The 13,846-nt window shown below is 39.8% G+C and overlaps 1 protein-coding gene across 6 annotated transcripts in view; it reads left to right on the top strand.

The window, feature by feature from the left end:
- The window catches only part of TPK1 (thiamin pyrophosphokinase 1), a 392,426-nt gene that overhangs the window by 168,947 nt on the left and 209,633 nt on the right, over positions 1–13,846 (top strand). For all 6 annotated transcript variants that reach the window (XM_055421432.2, XM_055421429.2, XM_055421434.2 and 3 more), the window contains one exon: positions 7,224–7,296. In XM_055421432.2, coding sequence (XP_055277407.1) covers positions 7,224–7,296 — 73 coding nt within the window. The remainder of the gene's footprint in view (positions 1–7,223; positions 7,297–13,846) is intronic.

Below are 13,846 nucleotides of genomic sequence, written 5' to 3'. Positions count from 1 at the left end.
GACTGTTGATTGATGAGCATGGTGGTTGCTACAGGTTGGCGTGGCTGTGGCCGTTTCCTGAAATGAGATAACCATGAAGTTTGACACATCAATGGACTCTTCCTTTCTTGAACAGTTTCTTCATAGCATACGATGCTGTTTGCAGCATCTTACCCACGGTAGAGCATCTTGCTTAGAGATGCTCTTAAATAGATGGGGTAACCATGGAAACAGTGAGAGATTATTTTCTGGGGCTCCAGAATCACTGCAAATGGTGACTGCAGGCATGAAATTAAAAGACACTTGCTCCTTGGAAGAAAAGCTATGACCAACCTAAACAGCATATTAAAAAGCAGAGACATTACTTTGCCGACAAAGGTCCATCTAGGCAAAGCTATGGTTTTTCCAGTAGTCATGTGTTGATGTGAAAGTTGGACTACAAAGAAAGTTGAGCACTGAATAATTGATGCTTTTGAACTGTGGTGTTGGAGAAGACTCTTGAGAGTCCCTCGGACTGCAAGACGATCCAACCAGTCCATCCTAAAGGAAATCAGTCTTGAATATTTATCGGAAGGACTGATAGTGAAGCTGAAACTCCAATACTTTGGCCACCTGATGCTAAGAACTGACTCATTGGAAAAGACCCTGATGCTGGGAAAGATTGAGGGCAGGAGGAGAAGGGGACGACAGAGGATGAGATGGTGGGATGACATCACCGACTCGATGGACATGAGTTTGAGCAAGCTCCAGGAGTTGGTGATGGACAGGGAAGCCTGCATGCTGCAGTCCATGGGGTCGCAAAGAGTCGGACACGACTGGGCGACTGAACTGACTGAGAGCATCTTGCAAAACTGGAGTCAGTCCTCTCAAACCCTTCCACTACTTTATCAACTAGGTTTATGTTGATAAACTTAGTTGATAAAATCATTTACTGTCATTTCAAGAGTCTTCATAGCATTTTCACCAGGAATGAAGCTATCTTTCTCCCTATGGTTCCATTTTCTACCTTTTCTAGCTCTTCTGCTGCTGCTGCTGCTAAGTCACTTCAGTCGTGTCCGACTCTGTGTGACCCCATAGACGGAAGCCCAACAGGCTCCCCCGTCTCTGGGATTCTCCAGGCAAGAACACTGGAGTGGGTTGCCATTTCCTTCTCCAATGTGTGAAAGTGAAAAGTGAAAGTGAGGTCAGTCAGTCACGTCTGACCCTTAGCGACCCCACAGACTGCAGCCGACCAGGCTCCTCCATCCATGGGATTTTCCAGGCAAGAGTACTGGAGTGGCTTGCCATTGCCTTCTCCGTTCTAGCTCTTCAGCTTTCCTTAAAACTAATCTGGGTCTCCTCGAGTTAGGCGCTGGGTCTCTGAGTTTTCCCTCATTGTGGTCTAAGCTAGAAACTACCTCCAGGAAGAAGACTGAGGAATAAGAGGGCTCATCTTATTTGTTTCCCATTTTTCAGCAGTCACTGGCCTGAGCTGCCTGCTTTCCACTGTCTGAATACCGTTGTTTCACGTATTTTTTCTGATTCTCCAAGTGGTTACAGTGAGTGGTTAATTCCCCTGTCATGAGCTGATCCATCAAATTTACATTGTGTATTTTGAGTTAGAGTGCTCAGTTACAGAGTTGAATATTCATTTGTTTGTGTGTTTACTGCCTAGAGTGAAATGTACTTTCAAGAAGTCTCATATGATTTCATAATTGTGCCTCTCTTTACCGCTTCTCTATTCATTAAAATAAATCACCAAGCTCGAAGCGTAAGTAGAGCATGCCTAGGGATTGGTAGCTTATGGAATAACTGGGCACTCACCCTGCTGCTTCATTGCCATGCAGCTCTGGTTGGCTGTACAAGTAGGACAGATTTCAAATAAGGGCCAGGATTTGGGGAGAAGTAAAATTGCATATTCTAGTGGAAGTATAGCAAGGAAGTTTTTCCTTTGCCAGGCAAGGTAGTCCTTCAACTCAGAAAGGAGAACACTTACATTAACCTAGAGTTGGGCAAACTCATCTAACACAACGTCTATTTTATTGTAAAGTGTTGAGTGTCTTACGTGATTTATTGAGTCCTGTACTGAAAGTGATAAACAGGATGGATTTGATTGTGTCGGTTGCTTACCCTTGTGATCTTGTGGCTGCCTGGGATCCGCCCAGCTTCTCTGAGAGAGTATGTATTGTACCTCATATCACTAGCTTGGGAAGAGATGAAAATTCAAAACTTGAGGTCTCATTTCTACTAAATGCTTATTGCTTTCACACTACTGTAAAATTGAAAAGTCTTAAGTTGAACCATTGTAAGTCAGGGACCATCCATATTTAAATATCTTTCATACTATTATTAGAGACTTAATAAAACAGTTCAACTGATGGCGTCTATAAACACAGTCAAAATGCGGTACCATTTTACTTAATATTTTTTAGATCACTCGTGGATTTTTTCCTTTGCTATTAAGTTAGGCAGTTTTGCAGAGAATATTAGTTCAGATCTTTGAATGATCAATTCCTGTGTCTTTAGACTGGGTACCTTTTTTTTTTTTTCTTGTATCTGGAGCCTTCTTCTTTTTCAAGACCATTTTCAAAATTTCTCCTAATGTATTTCTTTAATGAAGATCCTATCCTTTCAATTGCAAGGAGCACAAATCCTTTTCTTCCGTCTAAGTGCTACTTCTATCATATATACAGGTTGGCCAAATTAACACTGATTAATAAAATCAGCAGGAGGATAATGCAGTTATGTGGAGAACTTTCTCCATAACAAACTTTTATTCCATTTTGTAAATGCATGTGTCTGGAAGGCTGTAGACATGGCTGTTAGAGAATAAAGATGGTGCTGCCTGGGTGTGAAATTTGGTTCTAGCTCTTATTAGCCTTCTAACCTCGAGCAAGTGAGTTAGCTTCTCTAGTAATAAATTTTATTTTAACTGAATGGCTTAAATCCTGCTTACTGTGTGCCAGGCATTTCTAAGTGCTTTACATATATTAACTCTTAATCCTCACAAGCACTCCAAATTACCTCATTTTACATAAGGTGAAATGAAGCTCGGAAAAGTTAAATATTTTGGACAAGCTAAGAATTAGGGAGCGGACATCCTAGTAAGTTTATGTTGAAATTGTCTTCCCTGGTGCTTTTCCACTGTTACCTTTCCCTTTCTTTCCTCTTCTGGCCTTTCTCTTCCCTTTTTGCCATTTTTCTCCCCACCTCCCCTTCTCCACTCCTTCCCTACCTCCCCCTAATTCTTCAAATTCCTCTTTTCGATGTACCCTTTTCCCCCTGACCCTCCTCCTTTTTCTCCTTTTCCCTCCTGCTTCCTCTTTTCATCCCCCCACCCCCGCCCCCACTTCTCCTCCTTTGCCTTTTCACTTTATGATGTTATTACAGCATCTATGTACTTGGTGCTTTGAGGAATACCAAGATCAATCAGAGAGCTCCTGCCCCAAGAACTTAGTCTAGTAGAAGCTAAAAGACATTTACAGAAACTGCTTGTAATGAAGTGGAAAGTAAGAGATTCATTGCTATAGAAAGGGAGTGGTTGTATGTTCCTTGGGAGCAGAGAAGCCTCTGTGGAGGGATAGCCTTCTTTACCAGTATCAGAAAAAGTTTCCTGAAAGACAGTTGTATTCTAACACACCATGACTAGGTATGTTTTCGACATGTTTCAATTATTACATGAGATGGATCTTAATACTGTGAGTCAGTGCTGGTAGATTTGACGATACCATGGAGAGGTCCACTTGAGTGCCTTACGTAACAAGAGACAGACATGATCACTGGAGACACAAACCCATTTACCGTTCATCAGTTGTTCTCTGAAGTCAGTCCCCAAATAGTTCTGAAAATTATCTTTTGTGTACACTGTCTTTGATATCACAGTACAGTTCCTTTACATCTATGAAGTGTCATCCCCAATAAGTACCTCTTCAGAATACCCAGGTGCTTGGCAACAGGTGCCTCAGACAGTGTTACATGGGCTTTTCATTGCAGCGTATGAAAGCACTTTTCAGGAAGTTTCAAAAACTGGTATATCAGGATAAGTTATAATTATTTTAGCCATATCAGCATGTAAACCAGGTGTGGATTTTTTTGCCATGAGTCGTCTTAGAAATACACATCCTCATTCATTTTTTAAAGCATCTGTGTTACATTGGAGAAAATTATGTTAAAAGTTTACTGAACTTATTTTTTATCTATATAATTTTGCTTTCCTGTTAATATTTTGCAAGATTATGTAAGTGAATTTGCATGATTGCTTTCCTTTATTAATGATGGAGTAAGAAAAAGATCTAATACTTTTTAAGATGATGTATCCTAAGGGGATAGATGTTCAGTTGACTTCATTCATTAGCCTTTATTTTTCATTTTTATTTACTGTCAAAAAATATAGTATTTGGAAACTGCCAAATTGATTCTAGATATCTGAGGGGCTAAACTTTGTAGAGGAACATAGAGTCAGCCTTATTAAAAGTTGCATGATTTGGACTGCACAGAACCAGAGTCCTAAGTTTAAATGGCTTCTCATACATGGTAAAGTACTGGCCAAATTCACTTGACTTCTTAGATTTCAGTTCTTTAAAAGGACAGTGGTGGTATTGGAGGGCTGATTCCTTCTATCTTTTCCAGCATTATCTCAATACTTTTAAGTTGCTCTAACAGAATACCATAGACTGGATGGCTTATAAATAACAAACATTTCTCCCAGTTCTGGAGGGTGGGAAGTTCAAGGTCAGAGTGCCAGCAGAGTTATTGCATGGGGAGGCCTGCTCCCTGTTTTATAAAGGGCTTTTTTCTTGCTGTGTCCTCAGATGATGGGAAAGGGAAGAGAGCTTTCTGGGGTTTCTCTTCTCAGGGCACTCATCTGTTCATGAGAGCTCCACCATTGTAAACTAATCACCTCTTAAGAACATCATTTAGGTGTTCGTTAGGGTTTCAACATATTAATTGGAGGGGGACATACACATTCAGACCATAAGAAGTATGAATAGTCTGTGATCCACATGTGTTTTAATTTGTGTTTGGTTGAATGGGGGCTTCCTTGTTGGCTCAAATGGTAAAGAATCCACCTGCAATGCAGGAGATGTGGGTTCGATTCCTGGGTTGGGAAAATCCCCTGGAGAAGGGAATGGCTACCCACTCCAGTATTCTGGCCTGGAGAATCCCATGATCAGAGGAGCCAGGTGGTCTGTGGTCCATTAGATTGCAAAGAGTTGTACATGACTGAGCGACTAATGCTTTCATAGTTAAATGGTGGTAGGTGGAGGCATTTGGAAGAAACTGAAAATGAATGAAATTTTGCAACAGGTAAAAGAAGTGATACAAACTAATGGTCTATTTTTTCAGTCCTAAGTAAGATATCAGGAAGAGAGTTATCTAAACAGGTATAAAATGAAATTGAAAATCATAGATAATTATGGTAGGGACATTTTGAGAAGAAAAGTTTGTAGGAAAATGTTCAAACCAGGCAAGGTAATTTAAAAACCTAGATATTTTACTTCCCAATTTTACCTTATTTGGAGTAAATTATTGCTTCTGCACATGGTTTGATGTTCAGTGAATATTTCTGAAATCCATTGATTGAAAATTTTAATAAGTAAGTATTAATGTTTAATGAAAAGACAAAACTATGCAGTGTATGTGGTACAGAACTCTATAGAAGGGCTTTCTTTTAACTATTTAGCCTTAAGAAAACGAATAGCTCAAAGAAGAGTTGGTCTAACATGGACACAGTTGACCTAAGAATTAACAGTTACGTTTGGGTCATTGTTGTTCAGTCACTAAGTCGTTTGTAACTCTTTGCGACCCCATGGACTGCAGCACATCAACTGGGTTAAGAACTTAAAATCATCTTACAAAAGAACAAGGTCAGTGATGGGTTTTTAAATACTCCTCTTTATGTATATTATCCTGAATGTATAGACGAGGTATTCTGAGTCAGAGTTCTGTGCTCTAGTTTTTTAAACCCTTGACTCATGCAGCTCCAGATGTGTGGTCCTGTGCAAATAGCCGCATATTCATATCTGAAAGATATGAGATTTTCCCTCAACTGTTAAGTGCGGAGGGGAGGGGGTGGAATGGCAGCGGTGCTTCTCCCCTCTTGAAAGGCTTTCTGGGGACATTTTATGGGCCTGAATCTTAACCCCAGCCCATTTTTATATCAGTGAAATCTCTCCGGCAGAAAGATATCTCCCTGTGTCTTGTCTTCTGTGACCCAGGGATGTCTCTAGGTTCTGGGCCTTACCTCTTTTGACATATAACACCCGGCAGTAATATTCAGTCTCTGGGAATCTCTTTCTTTCTGTAATAATTAGGCCATCTTGAGAAGACATACAGAAGTTAGATTAGGATTTTGAATCAGAGCAATTAATGGGGTAAAAAGCTGGATCTAGTTTTTATGGTTGGTATGTGAAGAGCAGAATATTTCTGGAAGACATGAAAGCAAGCATTCTCTTCTTTATCTCATATATACTTTGGAAGCTCAGAAGCTAGGGCGTTTGGCAGGGCACTGAGACGTCCAGGGATGTTTTATTTCTCGACGGTTAGGTATTTTTAGTGGGAAGAAATCCTACCAGGTCATACAGATGTCTTATAATAGGAAAGGATGGCTTATGTAGATACAGTGAGGGAGGTTTTCCTAAAGGAGTTCTGAAAATGGTAGGGAAGAGAAAAAAGGTAATTGTGATAGAAACATCCATTTGGAGAATCCTCTCCATTTAGTAACTGTGGTCTTTGTGGTGTTGCAGACAAAGCCAGAAGACCCCTGCTTCTAGAAATATTTCAGTAGACTGTTTGGAAAATGTTTTTAACTGGCTTATGTGCTACAAAAATGCCTCATCTTCATTATCATTGGCTCTGTTAAAATCTGTTGAAAGTTTTGAACTGATGTGAAGGTAAAATGTCAAAGTTTTGTCTGTTTGTAGAAAGTACTATGCAAAGACTAAGAGTCGTTGTGCTAGGGTTTTGAACTGGGAGCTTTTGTTAAAGCAGTAATCTTCTTTAATCTTCATCTGTTTTTTTAAGCAAGATAAGTATTGACTGATAGTGAGACTAAGTTGACACATTATTTGGGTACCTGGAATTCCCCTCAGTCTAAGTGAAAATTAAGTGCATAAGATATAACATCCCATTCATTCTGAAAATAGACTCTGTTTCTTTTTCCTTTTGAGTACCTTAGCTCTCTCTCTGGTTCTTATAATCATAATTTTAAAGGTTAGCTACTAAATAGTCTTAATAGTTGACTTACTTGGAACTCTTTCTTTCAGCTTTCTGCCTGAATTCATCAGTGGAGACTTTGATTCTATTAGGCCTGAAGTTAGAGAATACTACGCTATTAAGGTAAACCATTAGCACTTTTATATTTAAGGTCTTTTCTTATGTTATTGCTTTTCCTTTTTTTTCCCCTTGGTGTATGTGTAGGGATTGAGAAACTCATTTTTCTTGGTGACTTTGTTACTTAAAAAGTATTCTTTCTAGCAGTTGTCCTACAGGTTCAAATGGAAATTTAGAAGGTGACAAGTAGAAACAGAGTCTTAGAGAGTCTGCGGCCATCAGATAAGCATTAATGCTTAGTCTCCTAAGCATGTTTATATTAAATGAATTTATGGCTTTTGATTCATTAAAAGTATACTGTGTTGTCTACATCTTCACTAGTTATGTATTTTTCACACATCATTTTAAATTTCATTTAATGAATGGTACTGTATTTTACTTAAAGAGTTTCCAACTGACGTACATTTGAATTTTGTCCATGTGTAGTGGTAACATGGCATTCTACCTTCCCAGCCAGCATCGTATCAGCAGAGGCCTAGTGTGGGGCCAGAAGTTCCAGCCTTGCCCAGAGACCATGAGAAGCCCATCTAACTGCGTGTCAGTGAGGGCTGAGAAGTGTACCTGGATTTCTAACTCCACCTGGGAGTGAAAAAGTGGGACCTATCCCTTCCTTTGTCAGAGCAGTGCCAGAGAAAGCTAACTAAAAGAGGATTTAAATAAGACATATTTATCCAGAGTCTTATTACTTAATATCCAAAATGTACAGGTTTGAATAGAACAATCACTTACCGTGCCAAGAACTAGGAAAATCTGAACTGAATGAAGTCTGTCAACAGACACAGCTGCCAGGAGACGGAGATCTGTCAGAGACGTTCAAGCAGCCGTCAGAAAAATGCTTCAAGAAGCAGTCACGGACACACTGGGAGCAACGGGAAGTCTCAGCAAATAGAAGACTTTAAGAGGAACTACATGGAAAATGAGAATGGAAAAGTATAATAATTGAAATAAAAATCTCAGTGTTTGAACTCAGTAGGAATAGGAGAATAGAGGGGACACAGGAAAGAATCAGTAAACTTGATGACAGATTAACAGCAGACTGAAGTAGTCTAAAATAGAACAGCATCTCAGGGACTTGAAAGACTTAAACAAAGGTATGACATTTGTGTCATTGGAGTCCTGGAAATAGAAGAGAGAGAGAATGGGGCTGAAAAAGTGCTCAAAGAAATAATGGCTGACTTTTCTCAAATTTGGTGAAGGATGTATTTATAGATTCAAGAAACTGAGTGAACCCAAAACTGAAATCTATACCAAGACACATCATAATCAAATTTCTGAAAGCTGAAACAAAGGGAAAATCTTAAAAGCAGTGAGAGAAAAGTGAAAACTTTTATGTGGGGGAGAAATGGTTAGAAAGATGGCATATTTCTTATTAGAAAACATGAAGGCCAAGAGGAAATGCCACACAATTTTTCTAGCCCTAGAAGAAAAGACTTGTCAACTCAGAATTATATAATCAGTAAATATATCCTTTAGGAATGAAGGGGAAATCAAGACATTCTAAAATGAAGGAAATCTAAGAGAATTCATCCCCAGAAGACCTACCTAAGAGAATTCATCACCAAAAGTATGACTAGGGAAGCTCTCTAAAGAGAAAGAAAAAATTTTAAAAGAAGGCAGTTTGGAATATCAGAAATTAAGAAAGAGCAGTGGAAAGATCAATAACAATGAGTAAGTACAGTAGAATTCCCTTATTTTTCTCGAGTTATATTTATGTTTGACAAGCAAAAGTTATAATACTGGCTGATGGGATTTAAGTGTGGGGAGAGAAAACATTTGCATCAATTATACTATGAATAAGGGAGATAAAGAGATGTCAAGGGAGAGAGTGTTTCTAAATTTCACTTAAACTGGTAAAATGTCAGCACCAGTAGATGATGATGGTTTATGGATATATACGGAGAAGGCAATGGCAAGCCACTCCAGTACTATTGCCTAGAAAATCCCATGGATGGAGGAGCCTGGTAGGCTGCAGTCCATGGGATCGCTAAGGTTTGGACACGACTGAGCGGCTTCACTTCACTTTATTGTTAGTGAAAAAAAATCTTTGTAAATGAATTTTTGTAAAAATGCCTTATTGTACATTCCTAGAATTTTAGATACTTGGGTTCAATCCCTGGGTCAGGAAGATCCCCTGGAGGAAGAAATGGCAACCCTCTCCAGTATCCTTGGCTGGGAATTTCTGTGGACAGAGAAGCCCGGCCGACCAGTCCATGGGGTTGCAAAAGAGTCAAGCACATCTTAGCAACAACACAGCAATAACCAGAATTTTAGAACCAGAAGTTTTTTTTTTTAATATTTAGTTTTCTTAAAACTATTATTATTCTTCTGAATAATGCTTCATTAAAACTTGAAATTAGTAATAGTGTAGAGCTTATTAAGGTGTTCATTTTGTCACTGTTGTGCAAATCTTCCAAAGATCTTTGCCACTTAAGAACATACAAGTAAACTATTTGAGAGTGATAGACAGAGTAGTGTCTTATACTAATTAATAATTCACGCTTTCACTGGCTTTAGAGGACAATGCAAGGTTTTTAAAATGGAAATTATAGCATCAGCAATTCTTCTATCCACAACACCATCATCTCTGTTATTCTGAACTGGCATTAGTAAATTATGCATATTTTAAAGAAAAAGCAATTATTGAGAGAAGCTTTAAATTCTTTGTGAGGCTTGAGGATAGATGAGATAAATTCATAAACAAGAAAGAGGAAAGCTTTTGTAGGATGGAAGTAAAGGAGGAGGAAGAGAGTGAGGCCGGGGAGGGAAAAAGAACAAAAGAAAGAGAAGAAAAGGGAAATAGGAATCTAGGTGAAGAAACAAGGTGCCAAGGTTTTAAAGTGTGGGCTGTTGTGATGGAAATTCTGAGGCCAGCAGTGAATGAAGATCTGTGCACCCACGCCATCCACCTGGCAGCTGATCAGACTTCCCATCAGCAAATGAAGACTGTTCCCAAGTCAGTGTTTGATATTCATGCTCAATTACTTTAACATTGGCATGTTTCTGTTCGTTCCCCACAGTCTCACTTCTCATTAACTCCATACCTCAACCTCGTTGGGACGGAAAGCTCTCAGCCTTGCTTACAAACCAGAGTTTTGCCAATTCATAGACATTAATCATATTTGCAGGAGCAGTAGAAACAGCAGGAGAGGCAGGGACAAGCAGACTCAGAAACCAGTTGAAGATCTGGCCAGATGTGTCTGTTCTTTCTCTCTCTCACTCCCTCCTTCTCTCCCCTCCACTCCGGTCCCCGCCCCCCCCCCCCCCCCCGCCCCTCACCCCCCCAACCACCCACTCTTAGGCTGCGGGCTTGCCAAAACTGCAAGTGTCAGTCTGATAGTTCTTGCAGAGGATAAGGACATAGCTGGAAAGAATGGGAAGCCAGGGTTTTTTGTTTCTGAATGGCTTAGGGGTAAAGGAAAATTTTGAGTTAATACCTTCAGATGAATTTCTCTTGAATTTCCTGCATCATTTTTGATTTTAATCTCCAAAAGTCATTAATGTTTTTTGAGGTTTAGTTCAAAAAGGAAGATTAACTGAACCTTCTAATTCTTACATTGCATACTTGTAAGTTGGAGTACAATCAAGTTTTGTTTTGTTTTTTCTCCTTCATGTATAGGTGAGAATCCATTGCTTTTGAATTCTTTGGGTGTGTTCTACAGGGCGCCAGTGACGTCTTGTAGAAGCTCATGTGCCCTGTAGAGCATATGGTGAATATTTGGCTGTGTTTAATAATGATGGTAATAACTACAAGTTAATGCAGTGTTACACACAATTCATATAAGCCATTATCTCCAACTGAAACACTTGCTCTGTTACAAGTGAAAGGAGGTTATTTCCACTTTCATACACATTTTTTTTTTTACACCTGGTCTGGATCTTCAGTGAAGGTAAAACTGCGGCTCTATTGTGGAAAGTAAAATAAAGAAGACATTTAAAATGCTAAATTTTTGTTTAAAGCATGAAGCAGATTCGTAGCCAGCACTGATTCATCTTACTTTAAAATTGGTTTGCATGATAAACTTCTGAAAACACTAAAATATCAAGTGGTTGGTTTGTCAGCTTCTGGAGAAGGCAATGGCAAGCCACTCCAGTACTCTTGCCTAGAAAATCCCATGGATGGAGGAGCCTGGTGGGCTGCAGTCCGTGGGGTCGCTAAGGGTCGGACACGACTGAGCGACTTCACTTTCACTCTTCACTTTCACATATTGGAGAAGGAAATGGCAACCCACTCCAGTGTTCTTGCCTGGAGAATCCCAGGGACAGGGGAGCCTGGTGGGCTTCCGTCTATGGGGTCACACGGAGTCGGACACAACTGAAGTGACTTAGCAGCAGCAACAGAGTATATCCCAGTTCTTGCCATTTGTATTCACTAGTTATTACTATGTAATACATCGTCCTAAAATTTAGCAGCCTAAAACAGCAAACAATCAGCCATAAAAAGGAACCCATATGAGTCAGCTCTAGTGAGGTGGATGAACCTAGAGCCTGTTACACAGAGTGAAGTAAGTAAAAAAGAGAAGAGCAAATATAGTATATTATCCATAACACATATATATGGGATCTAGAAAAATGGTACCGATGAACCTATTTGCAGGGCAGAAATAGAGATGCAGACATAGAGAACAGACTTTGGACATGGCGAGGGGGAGGAGAGGGTAGGAGGAATTGAGAGAGTAGCACTGAAACTTATTTATTACCATGTGTAAAACAGGAAACTAGGCAGTTGCTGTAGAGCAGAGGGGGCTGGTGCCTTGTGCTCTGTGATGGCCTGGAGGGCTGGGATAGGTCGGGGTAGCTAAAGAGGGAGGGGCATAAGTATACTTACGGCTGACTCGCATCAGTTGTATGGCAGAAGCCAACACAACACTGTTAAGCAGTTATCTCCAATTAAAAAAAAAAACAAAACCAGCAAACAATGTTTCTCTCGCACAGGGTCTCTTGGTAAGACATATGAGTCAGTTATTTAATAATAGGGTGGTTCTGGTTCAATGTTTCTCATGACGTTATAGCACAGCCTGGCTTTTCAGGCAGCTCAGGGCTCCCTCAGGGCTACAGAAATTGTTTCCGAGATCATTGCTCTGGTTGTCGGTTTTACTGGCTGTTATTTCTCACTGGCTCTTGGTTGGAGGTGTCAGCTCCTTGCCAGTGAGCTGCTCACATCATGGCAGACTGCTTTTCAGGAAAAGAGGGAGGGAAGAGAAAACATGAATGCAAGAGAGCTTGCCCAATCAGAAATCGTGGCCTTTTTTATAACTTGATTTCATCAGTGGTATATCATCTTCCTGTCTCTTCTGCCAGACATTGATAGCTATGTAGAAAGGGGCTAACAAACCATCTGACTTAGTACTGATAAAGCTGGATTGTTAGGCAATGAGAAAAATGTTTTTATATCATCACAGTGCATTCTTGGTCTTTAATTGGTAATATGTAACCTGATGGCTCAGATGATAAAGAATTTGCCTGCAATGCAGGAGACCCCGGGTGGATCTCACGGTCTGGAAGATCCCCTGGAGAAGGGCATGGCACCCCACTCCCATATTCTTGCCTGCAGAATTCCAGGGAGAGAAGAGCCTGGTGGGCTACAGTCCATGGGGTCGCAAACTTTCACTTTTATGTAAGAAGAAAGAGGAAAATATAACCATTAGCACATTTTCTTTGATTAGATCTTTATATGCATAACCTTCTTTGAGTCAGGTTACATCCCAACCACTTAATCACTAGTCTTTATGTATATAACCCTTAATTATTTATTCCTTTGGGTTTTGGACAAGAAGGGGGGCAGGCTTTGATCCACCGTTTAATTCCATGTGGTCCACAGGATAAGAACCAAGAGGTACAATTTATGCCTCTTGTTAACATTCAGCGGTTTGAAAACTGCATTTTAGTGAAGCCATGGTGTACCACTGGATCCATGCCAAAGCATAATCCGAAATTTCAAATGAGTAGCAGTGTGACTCGTCACTGTCAATGTGTTTTTCCATGCTGATAGTTTTAATATTAAACATATAGATATGGTACGATTGTAGTTGACCAACTGATTGCCGTCCACTTCCCGAGGCATATGGTGTGCCGTTCTTAATTTATCCCATGAAGCCTCCTTTTCAGATAGCGTTGGCATCTTTGTGTTTCCCCTTTTGCCCATTTGTCTTAGTTCTTCTCTGCTTGGTTCGCTAATATGAACTCAGAATGAGGAATGTCTCTTACACATTTTCCCCTTGATATTTTATTTTACTTTATATCTTTCACTTTCTGAGCCAGTCAGTGTTTCCTTGATTCAAGGCTAAAATCACCTACTTCAGTCTTTTTAATTATTCCATCAATCATGCCCTCATGTGCTTCAGTTTCCTGAGACCTTTTGAAGAAACTGTAATATCTCATGTAACTTCTGATATTCTTTCATTTTTGTATTGTCTTTGGGGTCTTTACTGGATATAGGAATGGGATTTTAAAGCATGCTTCCTTACACTTAGAATGTTTAGGAACTAGTTGCAGTATTTAATGTCTTAAAGAGTCACAGAATAAAATGTTTTTCCATAAATGCAGATGTGTAGGATAG

Source organism: Moschus berezovskii, chromosome 3 (genome assembly GCF_049115385.1).
Source record: "Moschus berezovskii isolate FMDL1 chromosome 3, NW_MosBer_1.0, whole genome shotgun sequence".
NCBI classification, from domain to species: domain Eukaryota; kingdom Metazoa; phylum Chordata; class Mammalia; order Artiodactyla; family Moschidae; genus Moschus; species Moschus berezovskii.
The sequence above is the reverse complement of the archived record's forward strand: the minus strand, read 5'-3'. Positions and strand labels throughout refer to the sequence as shown.